The sequence below is a fragment of the Petaurus breviceps genome, unplaced genomic scaffold, assembly GCF_028583685.1.
Source record: "Petaurus breviceps papuanus isolate PSGF00001 unplaced genomic scaffold, PetGlider_PUasm1.0 99, whole genome shotgun sequence".
NCBI lineage: Eukaryota > Metazoa > Chordata > Mammalia > Diprotodontia > Petauridae > Petaurus > Petaurus breviceps.
The window spans coordinates 6,696,762-6,713,061 of NW_027187465.1; the positions used below are offsets into that span (position 1 = coordinate 6,696,762).

Below are 16,300 nucleotides of genomic sequence, written 5' to 3' on the forward strand. Positions count from 1 at the left end.
AGAGGCACAAAGAAGGGAAGGTGAAATTCCCAAGGTCACAGTGAGTGAGAAGCCAGAGTCTGGGCTCAAATATAGGTCTCCTTCATTCAGGGTTTCCTCTGCTTCTACCAAGATGCCTTGATGGAGGTAAAGATAGAGTCTGAGGTGGGGTGGGAAATTTGAGAGGGATAAAGGAGGGATCATCAGTAGCCATTGGCAGCAGTCACTCATAGATTCCTCCCTTTGAGCTATCCCTTCCCCCACCCACCCAGGTCCTTGCACCTACCTTCCAGTGGCCCGATGATTTGGTACATTGTTGAGACATATTGATTCCTCTTCTAGCTGATGAAGAGAAAGACAGCAGGTGAAGGAGGAGAAGAGGGAAGCAGAAGGGGAGGAGAGGGGAATTTTGTACACAGAGAGTCTTTGTCCTTTCTTTAGGTAAACTCTCAGCCCTAGGCTCCCCTCTCCAAGCAAAGAAGGACCTAGAAAGGTAAAGAATTCTACACAGTATGATGAATCATGGAAAACTGAATGCTGGAGATGAAAAGGGTGCTAGAACATCAAAACATAAACAGTTCTAGAAGGGCCTTTAGAACAGAGAAGGTTAGAGCTATGAGGAACCTTGAAATATAGAATGTCAGAGCTGGGAGGGTCCTTAGAATAGGGAATGGCAGAGCCTAGAACAGAGAATGGTAGAGCTGGAACACAGAGTGTGACTAGAAGGATTCTTGGAATAAGATTTAAGCATCACAGACACAGAAAGTTAGAATCACAGGCCATTAAAGTTTCACAGAATCACAAAATGTTAGTGTAGGGAAACATTAAAATCTCAGAATCTTACAACTGGAAGAAACTTGGAGCTCATTTTGCCCAGCCTCCTGCCTTTTTAGGTCTCAATACTGTCTAGATGGGGTGCCACTCTCCCTGACCACAGCCTCTCCACTTACCGAGCTGGGGCCCCAGGGGAAATACAGGGAGCTGGCCCAGCAGACAAAGCTGTGTTGGGGCTTCTTATAGCCCTTGGACAGAGAGGAGGGGGAGGGAGGGGGTGAAAGTCTGGCTCCTAAAAGTCCTAGTCAGCACATGTGTGGGGATGACCTTGCTGAGGAACAAAGAGCCGGATGAAGAGAGAAAACAAGCCCATAGAAATCTGGGCCACCTCAGTCTCCAGCTTGAGCTCAGGGCTTAGTGGGCCTTCTCTCTCGCCCTGGGTAGAGTAGTGGGCCAGCCATCTTCACAGGGAGCATCTATCCCATCTCCTCCCTCCACCACCAGGGACCAAAGAAGTTTGGGGAAAGAGGATGCTATCCCTGCTCTCCTCACTCTTCCAGGCTTCCCAATATCCTTGGGAAACAAGATTGTCTGTCCTTGCTTATGAAGATGACACCTTAAGGTTGTGGAGTGTTGCTTATACTATTAGGTACCATTGATGTTTTGGAGGTCCAGCTATGGGCTTCGTGGATGTGGGAGAGACTTCCCTAAGAAGAGCAGTGAGGATCCCCTCCCCAAAAGAGCTCGGTTTCTATCGGGCTGGATTGTAAGAATCCCTCACAGGATGGCCATGCCAGTAATAGCAAGCATTTATACAATACGTGGAGGTTTGGGGAGCACTTTACAGACATCTCCTTTGATTCTCACAATAACCCTGGGAGGTAGACACTATGATTATCCCCATTTTACAAATGCAGTAACTGAGGCAAACATTTAAGTGACCTGACCAAGGTCACAGAGTTTCTCAGGCTTGATTTGAACTCAAAACTTTCTGACTCTAGGTCCAGGGCTCCAGCCACTTTGCACCTACCTGCCTTGGATCATCAGGTCACCAGATTTCAGCTAGGCACTGCCAGGACCTGAGATGGTTCTGTGGGTAGAGTTCTAAGGCCACAGTGAGGGTCACAAGAGCCTATGAGCAGCAGCACAGCTCAGTGGGAGAGGTCTGGACCTGAGCCAGGGGATCCAGGTTTGAATCACAGCTTGGCCACTGACTCCCTGCCCTCCTCTAAGGCCCCTCCCAGCCCTGACATCCTCTATTCTAAGGCCCCTCCCAGCCCTGACATCCCCTGTTCTAAGGCCCCTCCCAGCCCTGACATCCCCTGTTCTAAGGCTTCTCCCAGTCCTGACATTCTCTGGTCTGAGACTCCTCCTAGCTCTGATATTCTCTGCTCTGTGCTCTGCCTCAGGTCTCCTATCCTCTGTTGTGAGGTATCTCCCACTGCTAACATCCTACATTCTCTGTGCTCAACGTTTCAAGATTCCTTCCAGTTTATGTGTCGGGTTCTTTCTGGCTCTAATGCGAAGTGTTTTCTAGTCTTGATGTTCTAGGTTCAAATTTTCCTCCCATCCAAAAGTCTATGTTCTGAAGATCCTCATATCTCTAGCATTGCATGTTCTAAGCTCTCTTCCAGGTCCAGCATTCTCTGTTCTAAGGTCCCTTGCAGATATAACATCCTATGTTCAATGTCTGTTGTTTCTAGGTTCCTTCTAATTTATGCTCTCAGGTGTGCTCTACAGTTTGAATGTTCCATGTCCAAGGTCCCATCCATCTCTGTCATCTGAATTCTAAATTCCCTTCCAACACTTACTATCCACAGTCTAAGTTCTAAGACACTTTCCAGATCTGACATTCTAGGTTCTATGTTCTGAGGTCACTTCCAACTCTGACATCCTCTGTTCTAAATTTCCCCCTAGCTCCAGTATTCCAAGTTCTGTGGTCTTCCAGATAATGAGCCTCTGAGGCAATGGTTATCTGCATCAGAGGTAAGTGGAATTTCATGGACATCATGGCGACCTGAGAAGTAAAATGATACAAGTGGGGAGAGCCTGGGCCTGGGAACCAGAACTAGTCTGATGAGTGCCAGTGATGGGTCAAGAAAAACGGTGGGTCAGCTCTCTGTGGAAATAGTCCCAGTTCCCTCCGCCAGAGGAAAACTTGTCCTGTGGTCCATGGAGACCTCCATTTCCAGTTTCCTCTTGGGAAGAAGCTCTAGCAGCCAAGGCCTTGGCACTCTGGGCAGCAGCTGGAAGCTTGTGGAAGCAGCTGGCCTTACTTCAAAGCCTCAGTAAATGTGGGTGGTCCCAGAATCCTCAGGAACCTTCCCACAGGCCCTTGGCTCAGACTCTAAAGGCAAATGCAAGGGGCGCCCACCTCCACCCACTCTTTCCCCTCTCTCTTGGCCTGAGATGAAAGATAGTAGGAGCAGAGGTGTCTGAACAGAGAAGAGGCCCTGGCAGCCGGCCAGAAGTGGGCACAGAGCTAGAGGAGGAAGCAATGTGGGCAGGGCAGGGTGAGGTCAGGCGGAGGAGGAAAGGGGAGAAGGGAAAAGACACACAAATCTGACCTGGCACCAGCACCTGAGAACGCCCGGAACTCTTCAGGTGTCTAAGTAAGGGAGTGGAAAGAACCCTGGACAGTTAGGACACCTGGGTTCAATGCTCTGCTTTCTATTTGTATGACCTTGGGCAAGTCATTAGACTTAAGTTTCCTCCTTGATGAACTGGAGGGAGGACTAAGTGGCCTTTAAAGTCCCATCCTTCCCTGAGCCTCAGGCCAGAACTTGGCCTACTACAATCCTTTTGGATAGGGACATAGACCTAGGTGAGAGAATAGGAAAAAAAAGGCAAAATCGTGAAACTGTTGACCCCTTCAGAGCATTGTAGAATAGAGCTGAAAGGGACCTTAGAGGCCGTCTAGCCCAACTCTATTATGTTACATGTGGGGAAACTGAGGCCCAGGGATGAAGTGAAATGCCCAAGGTCACACACAACCAGCAAATTCCAAGCTTTCTTGGCATCAAATCCAAAGCGTATTCCACAAGTGCCTCCCTTCTGGGCTATCCTGGAAAGAGCCCTGGGCTCTTTGTAAAGCACTTAGAGCACTGTGCCTAGCATGCAGCAAGTGCCTAATAAATGCTTATTTCCTTCCTTTCATCCTTCCATGACACTGTGAGATAGACAGCCCAAATACTGGTGCCCCTCTTTTATGGAGGAGAGACTGAGGCTATGAGAGCTTATCCCTCAGGCTGGATAGCACTTTATACCACCCAAAGCACTGCCATAGTCATTCTCACTTCCAGTCCTCTGGTGTGGAATGAGGATGGTCATTAAATCTCCTTCAGCTCTAGATGCTTTGAATGCAAGCCTGAGGGTAGGGAGGTGAGGAAGGGGAATGAGGGTAGACGGGGGGAGTTGTTGTCGGTCATTTCAGTCATGTCTGGCTCTTTGTGGCCCCCTTTGGGGTTTTCTTCACAGAGATCCTAGAGGGCTTGGCCATTTCCTTCTCCAGCTCATTTTACAGATGAGGAAACTGAGGCAAGCAGGATGAAGTGACTTGCCCAGGGTCACACAGCTAGGAAGTGTCTGAGGCTAGATTTGAACTCAAGAAGGTGAGTCTTCCTGTCTCTGTGCACTATAAGCATCCCATACAGTGGGAAGAGTAGATTCCTAGGGTCTGGTCCTAATCCCCTAGTGCTTCAGCCCAGTATAATAAGTGCCTAATTAATGCTTGGTGATTGGACTGAGCTCAAGGCCCCACTCTGCCCCAAGCTGTGGACAAGTCATTCATCCCCTTTGGGGTATGTCTGTAAAATGAGACTTTCACCCAATGACTTCTGGCATCACTGCAACCCTAAGATACTATGGTCCTTTGACCCTCACTTTGGAGATCAATTAAGGAATAAAGAAGCATTTATTAACTGCCTACTGTGTGCCAGACACTGTGCTAGGTGCCAAGGATACAAAAAATAAACATTCCCTTCCCTTGGGGACCTTACACTCTGTCAGGATGGGGAAACTGGGCCAGAGAAAGCAAGTGCCTTGTTTAAAGGCTCCAGGTGACCAGGGCAAGATTCTAGAGTAAATCAGTGAGAAGGGGCATTGTGCCATAGTTGGGGGTGACCCTTCTGGGGAAACCCACTTACCAATTGGGTCTTTGGCATGAAACAGATGAACTGAAGTGGGAAAATGGCCCATCAGGGCTTTGTGTGCTTGGTATAATGGGACGTGCTGCCCTCAGCATTGAGAGGGCCAAAGAGAGGGGGCCTGGGCCCTGGCCCCTCCTACCCCCAGATCATCCCCCCAAAGGAAGTGATGACAGGGCATCCCTGAGGGGCAGCCCTTGAGGCCTGCTGACCCAGCACCTCCTTTGTGTAGCCCCCCACAGGCTTCTGCTGCTGCCAGACTATAAAACCCCAGGAGTGGCCCCAGACTACCAACCACAGCCCCGGCCCAGGCCCCTGCACTCAGGACAAAAGTCGCTCCCCAGGTAAGAGGACAGCTCTCTGAGTAAAGCCTGAGCAAAATCCCAATGTCCAATGGGAAAAAGAGAAAGGTGCAGGCAAAGCCTTTCCTAAGGAAACTAATAATAATAGCTAACATTTACATAGAACTTGAAGATTTCTAAATATCTCATCTGATCCTAATCAACAACCCTATGAGAGAGGTGTTACTAGTAACCTCATTTTTTAACAGATGAGGAAACTGAGGCAGACCCAGCTAGTAAGTGTCTGAGGTCAGATTTGGACTCAGCTTTTCTTGACTCTGGGTCCAGTGCCCTAACCATTGAGCCATCTAGCTCCCTTCCTGATATATACTGTATATGGCCAGGAGAAATTCAGGGCCAGGAGACCCAAGCTGAGTTTCTATTGTGGCTTACTAGTTGTGTGACCTTGACTTTTATCATATTTAACCTCTCTGGGACTCAGTTTTTTCATCTGTAAAATGGGAGAAAATAACATCTACACTAGCTTCCTTGTAGAACTATTGCATGGATGTATCCTTAATGACCTATAGAAATGTGAGTGGTTAGTGTCGCTAGCAGAAATAGCCCAGCCCAGAAAGTTCCAAGATCCATTCTGTTAATTTTTAAAAATCTGGTGGCAGATATGGGAAGCAGGGGTGCCCTAGTGACAAGTACTGATGTTTCTGCCCTTAGATGGCAGACGGGCAAAAACCTCTCTCCTCTAGAAAAAACCCAAATTTAGGGGCCAGAAGGCTCAGCCTCAACCTTAGCTCTGCCATTCAATGGTGATGTATGATATTGGGCAAGCATCAACTTCCTTGGAGTTTACAGATTGAAAAGGGGGACTGAATCATAATTGCACTGAGCTCAAAGGGATTGTAGAAGCCCTCTTTTATGATTTTGTGTCACAGACCCCTTTGACCGTCTGGTAAATTCTCTGGACCCCATTTGTTGGGCTCCACTTTCATAACTGAAGGAAATGCTAAATGTTACTTATAAGTTAATGAAAATAAAGATGTTATTTCTTTTTTTCTCATTCAAGTTCAAAGACCTCTTGAAATCTATCCAAAGGGGTCTGTGGACCCAAGGTTAAGAATCCTCGATCTAGAACAAACCCCCTCATTTTGCAGAGAAGGAAACTGAGGCCTGAGGTCTAAACTAGGAGTCAGTAGCAAAGCTGAGATTCAGACCCAGATTGTCCGAGTCCCAGTTTAGTGCTGGGTGTGCGTAAGGGAAGGGGGAGGAGACATGAAAGGTGTCCCTGTTCTGAGCTCACCTCCCTTCTCCGGCTTTTCTTCCAGATTTCTCTAAGTGGGAACCATGTCCCAGCCTGCAAAGGCCCCCACAGCCCCCACTACTGCTGCTAGCCCAGCCACAGAGGGAAAGGAAAAAGGAGCACCCGCCTCAGTGCCCGCTCCTGGACCCACCCCAGCTCTGGTCCCTGCCTCTGTTCCAGTCCCCAGCTCCAAGGTTGGGGAACTGCCCATGGGAGGCTTCAAGGTAAGGGCCATCGAGGTTTGCCAAAAAGATGTGGCTTACCCCTATCCCTCCCTCCTCCCTCCAAGTGACAAGGGACTTCCAGACTGATCTAAGGGCAAGTGTTTGGGGCCATGTGAAGAAGATCCAGAGGTTTCAGTGGGCTCCCAACTGAATGCTGCTATGGATCAACAGTGTGATAGGTCAGCCAGGAGAGCTAACCCGTGGTCCATTGGGAGACAGAACATTTAGGACTGTGGAGTTAATCCTGGCTCTGGAGTCAGAGACCCGAGTTGGAATCCCTTCTCTGAGGCTGTGTGATGTTGGGCCAGTCACTTAACATCTCTGGGTTTCCTCAACTCAGTATAACTGAGGGGCCTCTGGGGTCATTCATGGCTCTAGAGCTATGATCATGGTCAGATCAGATCCACGTTACTGTGCTCACTTCTAATAACTGTATTCTGGAAAGTGGGAGGGGGCAGAGGACAGCAACCAGGATGGTGAAGGGTCTTGAGATTTTTCTGTGAGATCATTTTTTAGTCTTGTCTGACTCTCGGTGACCCCATTTGGGGTTTTCTTGGCAGAGATACTGGAGTGGTTTTCCATTTCCTTCTCCAGCTCAGTTTACAGATGAGGAAACTGAGGTAAACAGGGTAAAGTAACTTACCCAAGGTCACACAGTTAGAAAGTATCTGAGGCTGGATTTGAACTCAGGACTTCTTGACTCCAGGCCCAGCATTCTACCCACTGCACCACCTTGAGATTATGCCTCATGAAAATCAGTTGAAGTTTGGAGGTGTTTATCCAGAAGAGAAGACACAGGGAACACGTGATTGTAGCCCTCATGTGTCTGAAAGGACATATTCACCTCGACATGCAGGCAGATTTCTTGTCTTTACAAGGAGAGTTGTCTCTTACTACAATGGTCTCCCTCAAGACACACTGGGTTCTCCTTTAGTGGGGGCCTTTAAGGCATAGGATAGACCAAAGAGTGACCACAGGAGGTAGTATGCAGTAGTAGGTAGAGCACTGGGACCTGGAGTCAGGAAGACCTAGCTTCAATATCCCACCTCAGACACTCACAAACTGTGTGACCCTGGGCAAGTCACTTTACTGTTATTTGTCTTAGTTTCCCTATCTGTATATTGGGGAGGGGGGGTGTGTAGTGTGAACTCAATGGCATCTAAATCTATGATCCTACAAAGCATATAGGGCAGTGAGGTGGCAAGGTGGATAGAACTCCAGCACTGGAGTAAGGAAAACCTGAATTAAGATCTGGCCTCAGATACTTACTAGCTGTGTGACCCTGGGCAAGTCACTTTGCTCTGTTTGCCTTAGCTTCCTCATCTGTCAAATGAGCTGGAGAAGGAAATGGCGAACCACTCTAGTATCTTTGCCAAGAAAACCCCGAATGGAGCCATGAAGAGTCAGACATGACTGACCAACAACAAGCAAATATATGCTTGTCTGGGGTGTTTTAGAAAGATCACCATTCACATACAGGTAGGACTAGCTGGGTTTTGAAACCCCTAGAAGCTCCAAGGGCCTATGTTTCTATTTTATTTCCCCCACCACCCCAATTAGAGCTCTGGTGCTTAAGTAATTGTTGGATATGAATTCTCTAGGGGGGTAAAGATTGGGAAGTTGGAGGGGGGAAGGAAAGGGAAGAGCTATCTGGGGAGATTTCCAAGAAACCCTGCAAAGGAAGAGAGAAGTATTTTCTGATGGAAGTCTCCCCCTCCTCCATCTCTACTCTGCTCTCTGGGTCAGAGGCTGAATTCTTGCTCAAGGCTTAAAGAAAGAGAAGTAAAATAGACCATCTGTAGACACAGCTGGTTTGCAGAAATCTGATCCAGTAGAAGGGGACATTTTTGGCTGTTTGGAAGCAACATATGTGAGGAGAAGTAAATACAAAGTGATGCTGAGGGGCCAGCACTAGTAACTTGGCGGGGAAGGGGAATCAGGAAGGGCGTACCGTGAGGCTCAGCTCTCAAACAGAGCCTTGAAGGGAGCTCCAAGATACAAAGGGGAAGTCTGAGTCTAGAGAAGGCTGAGTCCTTCTGGACCCAAGTCTCCTACTGTGTACAAAGCACTGGGCCTGGATCTGGGAACAGAAAACCTTCCTTCAAACACAGCTCAGATATGACCTCCCAACCAGAGCCTTCCCTGATTCTGCCAGTTCCTGGCATCTCCATCCTCTCAAGGCTCATCGTGAACTTTGGGAATGCTCACTTGCATACATAGGGTACAGTAGTATAGAGTATTGGAGCTGGAGTTCGGAAAACTCATCTTCTTGAGTTCAAATCTGGCCTCAAATACTTACCGGTTGGGTGACCCTGGGCAAGTGACTTAACCCTTGTTTGCCTCAGTTACCTCATCTGTAAAATGAGCTGGAAATGGCAAACCACTCTAGAATCTTTGCCAAGAAAGTATCAAATGGGGTCATTAAGAGTTGGACATGAGTGAAAAATGACTGCACATTTGTATACATGTTATATCCCCCCAGTAGAAGGAAAGCTTCTAATGGACATTCTGTTAAATTGTTGAAATGAAAGTAGTCCCTACCCTCAAGGGGCTTACTTTCTCCTCAGGAGGTTCTAATCTGCCAGGAGGGCTTCCCAAAAGAAATGGCATTTTGACTCGGATCCTTAAGAATGGACAGAGACTCAGGAAGAGTCCCTGCTCTTAGTGCCTTATGACTGGTGACCCAGGGATGTCTCTAGGCCTCACTTTCCTCATTTATCAACCAAGGGTGATGGACTAGTTCTGACATTCTCTGAATCTTTGATAGGGGAAGATAAAGTAAGAATTGGAGGGGCAGGTCTATCTATGTCCCCTCCCCCCTAAAAATCCAGGAGAGATTAGGGGAATGTGTCATAGGATCATAGATTCAGATCTGGAAGCAGCCTTAGAAGACATTGAATCCAAATCCCTCCTTTTACAGATGAGGAGAGCTTGAGTGACTGGATGAAAAACACAAAATTAGTGTCTGGAGTGTGGTTTGAATTCAAGGGTTCCTGACTCTAAGACTGGAGATACGCCATCCTGTTTCTGTCTCCCCCATTGCCTCCCTCTGACCTTTTTTCTCCCCTGTGGTTTGGCCAGCTGGTGGTCTTTGATCAGGAAAACTTCCAAGGCCGCCGTGTGGAATTCTCAGGGGAATGCATGAATCTGGGAGACCGAGGATTCGACCGAGTTCGCAGCATCATCGTTATCTCAGGACCGTGAGTGTGACCAGCTGGGGTCTAAGGGGAGAAGGGTCCCTCTCTGGGAAAGAGCCCCTCTATCACGGTGGGGACAGGGCTTATCCCCAGGGACTCACTGAGCTCCACTCAGGGTCAGCCAAGAGGCCAGGCTGCCCTATGCCCAGTACAGCAGAGATGGACAGTTGCCCCCTTCAGGGGTTTCTGTGGGGCAGAGCAGAAAGACAGGGAGGGCACATGAAAAGGCAGAGAGGGAGACGGGGTGTCTGGGTGAGGTTGGCAAAGGCTGGTATAGAACCAGAAATTGGCCTCGTCATGATTTTGTCTTGGGCCCAACCCTGCCACACATTCCTGTGGTCAAAGCTCAGGGGATCCTGTGTCCAACCCAGGGCACAGCCAAATGCCACCCCCTTTCTTCTCATTCTCCCACCTCCCCTGGCCAGTTGAAGAGGCCAGAACTGAGAGATTCTTGAGACCTGGGTTTGGGCAGTGCCCCTCCCACTGATTCACAGGGTCTTTGGGCAATGTTTCCTTCCATGGGCCTGTTTCCTTCCTGTAAAATGAGGATTTCAATTAGGTGCACTCCAGGGTCACTTCTAACATCCCATGTTCTAAGGCCTATCCTAGCTCTCATGTTCTCTCCTCTAAGACCCCTCTCAGCTCTGACATTCTCTGTTCTAAGCTCCCTCCTAGCTCTGACATTCCTTGTTCTAAGGTCCCTTCCAGCTCTGACATTCTCTGCTGTAAGGGCCCTGGCCCCTCTGACATTCTATACTTTTTGCCTCATAGAGGAATAGCAATGGAGAGCAGACTGAAGAACAGAACCTTTTAAGCCTTTAGATCCACCCTAAGGTGGCCACAGTGGGTCCTGGGAGCCAGCTCCAGCCCCAGTCCCAGCCCCTGAACCTCATGGGCTCAACACCATCCCTGCTCCACCCCCCGAGTTTTCTCGTCCCTCTGCTTCTGCCAGGGAAAGAGGTTTCAGCGATGGGGCAGGCTAAATTAAGTCCAGTTTAGGTTTCTGAAGCTTATTTCTGTGGTGGTGACTCAAACCTGGAGTATTTCTTCAGGACCGGACTTCAGCTGGGCTCCCCAGCTGGCCTGGGTGTCCTGCCTCCACTTGCTAAGGCTTTTCTTTCTGCAGAGGGAGAAGTCCATGCAGAACCCAGGGGGGAGGGAGCCCAAGTGAGGAAGTCCCAGGGTCCTATAAGGGAAAATAGCTGTGGAGAGCATACATTCAGGGAGGATATAGCCTAGGTTCATTAAGATATTGGAAACTAGGGCAAATTAAGCAAAGGGTCCCCTGGACCTTCCCCCTTCCAAAATAGCTCCTTCAATGGTCCCTGAAATTTTACCATTAGACAGTTTTTCCTTTGGCTTAAACATTTCCTGTTAAAACAGAAATGCCCCCATAAGAAGAGGTCACATAACAGAATCATCCATTTCTGGGATTTAAGGGCACTTGGAGATAATATCATTTAGTTCAAACCCATTTTTACTTCAATGAGTCCTTTTTATGACATTCCTGGCAAAGTGGGCTTCCAGACCCCTTATAGTGATTCAGACAGGGGAATGACTTTTCCAATGTCACAGAGCAAATTGGTGGCAGAGCTGGTAGCAGAGCCCGGGTCTGCTGACTCTGAGTCCAGGTCAGGGCTCTTTTCCACTCTTACCTTTAAGTTAGAGGCAGTAAACTAAAGCCCTTTGTCCAATCCTGTTGACTCCAGACAAGGCTGGTCAGAGACAAAGCTCCTCCATTTCAAGTTTTGATTCTCCCAAGATAGCATTTCATCCCTCACAAGTCATATTGGGGGGAAAATAAGACTGCTGATTTGCCAGCCAGAAAAGCTGAGCCTGGCTACTGAGGCTGTGGCCAAGGCTGCCATCTCCTCTTGGAAAGCAGAGAGCAAAAATGCCACAGCCTAGGAGAGATCACCCTGTATCTCTGTTCTCTGTCAGTAATGGAAGCGTGATGGGATGATGGGCATGCTCAATCTGGAGGCCGAGGACTTGGGTTTGAGTCCTGGTTCAGACACTTATTACCCATGTGACCCTGGGGATTTGGACCAGATGGCCCCTAAAATCCCCTTGAAAGCTGAAAGCTTACAGCCCAATACTCTCCTCCAGACAAGCTTGTTATGTAAAGGAGAATCCATTGTTGGACGGCTCCAAATGTCAGGAGCATCTCCATTAACAGAAGTAATAGATAGAAAGCGAGACTAAGTCTAGTTCCAATGATGTTTCTGATACATACTGACTGTGTGATCTTGGGCAAGTCTCCCACCTCCACCCCTGAGCCTCAGTTTCTTCACCTGCAAGGGAGCTGGACTAGAACTGGACTAGATAGGAGACAGGGAAGGGTCAGTTCAGTCCATTTTCAGTCCTGTCCAACTCGTTGTGACCCATTGCAGGATTTTCTTAAAGATATTGGAGTGGTTTGCCATTTTCTTCTCTAGCTCATTTTACAGATGAGGAAACTGAGGCAAACAGGGTTAAGTGACTTGCCCAGAGTCACACAGTAGGAAGTGTTTGGGGTCAGATTTGAACTCAGGGAGATGAGTCTTCCTGTCTCCAGGCACAACACTCTAGCCACTGTACCACTCAGCTGCCCAGATGATAAGATGACCTCTAAGGGCCCTTTTAACTGTAAATCTATGATTCTATGAGTTCTCGCAAGCTTTCCCCCATGTTCTGCAAAGAATGTGCTGCTCTGCATTGGTAGAGGGAATTTCTTTCTTGGGATTTACCCTCATCAGGTCTGGGTCTAACCCTCCTCAAAACACAAATATAAGACTAAGAATAACGGTACCAAGACTAAGAATGGCAGATTAGCTGGTGTTCAGAGGAAGCTTGAAGGTCTGCAAAGCGCCGAGGCCATGTGACCTGATGTGAAAATCATTCTTATCCGAAACTGAAATCTTTCTTCCTCTAACTTTCCCCATTCATTCTAGTTGGTTCCTTTTCTCTCGTCCTCCAGCTTCTCCTGGGAACTCAATTCATCAGCACAGAGTTTGAAGGACAGAGCTATATAGCCCACAAGCCCCTACCAGCAAGGCAATGGATTTTAACAATCCCCTAATTCACGGGTCCTTAAGCTGGGGTCCTTGAACTTCAAATTAGATGTTTTTCTAACTGTATTTCAACATAGGATGCCCCCCAAATCTTAGAGTACTTTTAACCTTTAAGCATTATCTCATGCACTTTTTATTGTATGCATTGGGAAATGCTATTCTGAGAAGACTTGAACAGATTGGCAAAGGGCTCGACACAAAAAAAGTCAAGAACTGCTGCTCTAGTCTAATCCCCTCATTTTACAGATGAGGACATTGAGACCCAAAGAAACCCTGGAGTGACTTGGTCCAGATCACATGGCTGCTGGGTGGCAGAGTTGGCCCGAGTGGTCAGATCCCATTATCCCAATCCCACACTGCCTACAGGTGCTTTGAGATCCTCTCCTCTCACCAAGTTGCCCTACCACACTATTTTGCCTCCTCTCTCCATCCAGAAATAAAGAAGGGTGGCCACCCTACTCCCCCACCTTATGCATTCCTCCCTCCCCAAGCTGACTTTGCTGGGGGGTGGAGGGAAATGGAAAGCAGACTGGGATTGTTTGGCTTTTGCTAATGGCCTCTTTCCTCTCTGCATGCCACCTGCCCTTCGTGCTCCTGTCTGTTTGGTCCATGTCCATTGGATCGTTGGCCCAGATGGGTGGCCTTTGAGCAGTCCAACTTCCGGGGAGAGATGTTCATCTTGGAGAAGGGCGAGTATCCCCGATGGGACACCTGGTCCTGCAGCTACCGTAGTGACTGCCTCATGTCTTTCCGGCCCATCAGGATGGTGAGAGCTGGGGGCCAGGGAGCTGGAGGCTTGGCCAAGAGAGAGGCCTGGAGAAGGGAGGAGGGAGGAAAGGGAAATATGGTGAGATAATGCAGGCCTCTGTAAGACAGTCATTCAGACAAAGAGTATGGACTGAGGACCAAAAAGTGGATTAGTCCCCAAGGAGGGAGGAGATGGGTCCCCCGTCCTCAGCTTAGTCAGATCATGTCTGGAGTGCTGTGTTGAGTTTGGGACACCATAGCTTAGGAAGAATATTGATAAACTGCAAGAAGCAGGATGTCAGAATGGCAAGCAGGCAGGCTGTGGAGTCATTCAGAGATGGCTTCAGGCAAGGGATCTACAATGAGATTCACCCTTTCTAATGGGGAAGATTGGCAGGTGACCAGCTATTTTGAGGCCATAATGAGGAAAAAGGCACATGGGGACAAATTCATATGGGAAAGTTGAGGGAAGGGGTCAAGGAATAACCTTTCTTGTTCATACATGGTTGGTGACATTTCTGAAGATTCTAACCCTTCCCTTTACCCGCTCGAGTCAGCAGGCATAATGCATCTCTGACAGATATTGGCTGAGTCACCCTAGGCAAGTCTTTTGACCTAGCATTTCCTTAACTATAAAATGAAGGTGTTGGACTCAATGGCCTTTAAAATCCTTCCCAGCTCCAAATCTATGTTCCTTAGCTTGGATAAATGGCCTTACCTGCTTAAAGTTTGGATTCAGCCAAAGGGCTGCACATGTTGCCACACTCCTGCTCAAACTGGGGGTGTTGGGCCTGCAGACAGAGAAGGCTCAGGGGACACTTGATAACTGTCTTTGAGTATTTACAGGACTGACACAGGGAGAAGGGACTGGGCATTTTGTCATCATCATCACCATTGTTTTCATTGTTGGCAGAACCAGGAATAATGGGTAGAAATTGCAAAAAATAAAAGAAAATATTTTAAAAAGATTAATTTGGGGTTGATGCAAGGAAAAGCTTCTTAAGAATAAGCACTCCCATGTTGAATGGGCTACTTCTAGAGGTGCTGGGCTCTTCCTAATTTGTAGCTTCAAGTAGAGAATGGACAATCACTTATTGGGTCATTATAATGAGGATTCCTTTTGTATATGAATTAGATGAGATGGCTGTTGGAGTCCCTGCTAACCCACAAATTCTGTAACTCTGGATTATTTGCTGTCCTCATTCTTATTCTTCCCCTTCACTTCTCTGTATCTTTGGTCAGCCCGTGCTGACCCCATGCCTTAAATTGGTGCTGAAACTAGGGTGGGGTGGCCAGAGTTTTGTCCTAGGGCACCAGAATGTAGGGGGCTGCTTGGGATGCTTAAAGTCATTATGAAATGTAGAAACAACTGAGCTTAGAACCTAACTAGCTAGAACCACCCCTGCTTTTCTCCCCAACTCACCTCCCCCCCCAGTCCTTTGGATTGTTGTGTGATCTTTGTCTTCTTCTACTGGGCCCCCCTTGGAAGCAAATGAATTGCCCCAGGAACCAAAACTGGTAGTTACTGCTCTGCTTTCAATTGACTCTGTACCATCAGCCACCCCATCTCTTTTTACTTAAAATCCTTCCTTCCTACAAGGCCTAAATTAGATTCTGTCTGTTCTTTGATCTGGAGGCAAACAGAGGACACAGTGGATAGAGAATTGGGCCTGGAGGAAGAAAGGCCTAAGTTCACATCTAGCCTCAGTTATTTGTTAGTTGTGTAACCCTGGGTAATCACTTAACCTCTGCATGCCTCAGTTTCCTTATCTGTAAATAACAGCATCTCCCTCTTGGGGCTGTTGTGAGGATCAAATGAAATATTTGTAAAGCGCTTAGCACAGGGCCTGGCACATAGGAGGTGTTTAGTAAATGTTTCTTTCCTCCCTTCCTTCTCAGAGCCCTGTCTCCCAGCTAAACTCTCCTGACATTTTACTTAATCTTTCCCTTTGCACTTATTCTCTCCCTCCTTGTATCATAATTATCTGGGTGCTTGTCCCTTCTCCATGAGATTAGGAGCTCTTTGAAGGCAGGGTCCAAGAGTGTGTGTCCCTAGTTCATTCCCAGTAAGTGAAGAAGTGAGGGCTAATGGAACTAAAGAGGCTGAAGGCCTGTGGTTCTGACCCACCTTCCAGTCTCTGATCTCTGAGGCCCTGGCCCCTTCCTCCCCCCAGGACTCTCTAGATCACAAGATCTGTCTGTTTGAATGTACCAACTTCAAGGGGAACAAGATGGAGATTCACGAGGATGATGTGCCCAGTCTCTGGGCCTATGGCTTCTGTGACCGTGTGGGCAGCGTGAGGGTGCCCAGTGGCACGTAAGTATTGTACCATAGGGACCTGGGTTCTAGACCTGGGTTCTAGTTCTGGTTCTCATCCTGACACTGATTAGTTAAGGGATTTGGGGGACATGGCTCCTTGGACCTCAATTTCTTTATCTGTGAAATGAGGATGTTGGACTAGATTTGTCTCTAAGGTACCATTTAGCTCTAATAGTCTATATTCTAGGACCCTAAGAAGCCTCCCAGCTCTGACATCCCCTGTTCTAAGGCCCCTCCCAGTTCTGACATCCCTGTTCTAAGGCCC

At 48.0% G+C, this 16,300-nt stretch overlaps 1 protein-coding gene and 1 long non-coding RNA gene across 2 annotated transcripts in view; one reads left to right on the plus strand and one right to left on the minus strand.

Annotated features, from left to right (window-relative positions):
• The window catches only part of LOC138156421 (uncharacterized), a 3,235-nt gene extending 2,227 nt beyond the window's left edge, over positions 1 to 1,008 (minus strand). The window contains exons 1-2 of the long non-coding RNA XR_011167147.1: positions 930 to 1,008; positions 266 to 321 (exon numbers count right to left, since the gene is read on the minus strand). This is a non-coding gene — a long non-coding RNA (uncharacterized lncRNA). The remainder of the gene's footprint in view (positions 1 to 265; positions 322 to 929) is intronic.
• A 7,712-nt stretch (positions 1,009 to 8,720) lies between these two features.
• Positions 8,721 to 16,300, plus strand: part of CRYBB1 (crystallin beta B1) — an 8,624-nt gene continuing 1,044 nt past the window's right edge. Inside the window, exons 1-4 of the mRNA XM_069081838.1 lie at positions 8,721 to 8,939; positions 9,800 to 9,918; positions 13,602 to 13,734; positions 15,890 to 16,032. Coding sequence (XP_068937939.1) covers positions 8,919 to 8,939; positions 9,800 to 9,918; positions 13,602 to 13,734; positions 15,890 to 16,032 — 416 coding nt within the window. The 5' untranslated portion in view covers positions 8,721 to 8,918. The remainder of the gene's footprint in view (positions 8,940 to 9,799; positions 9,919 to 13,601; positions 13,735 to 15,889; positions 16,033 to 16,300) is intronic.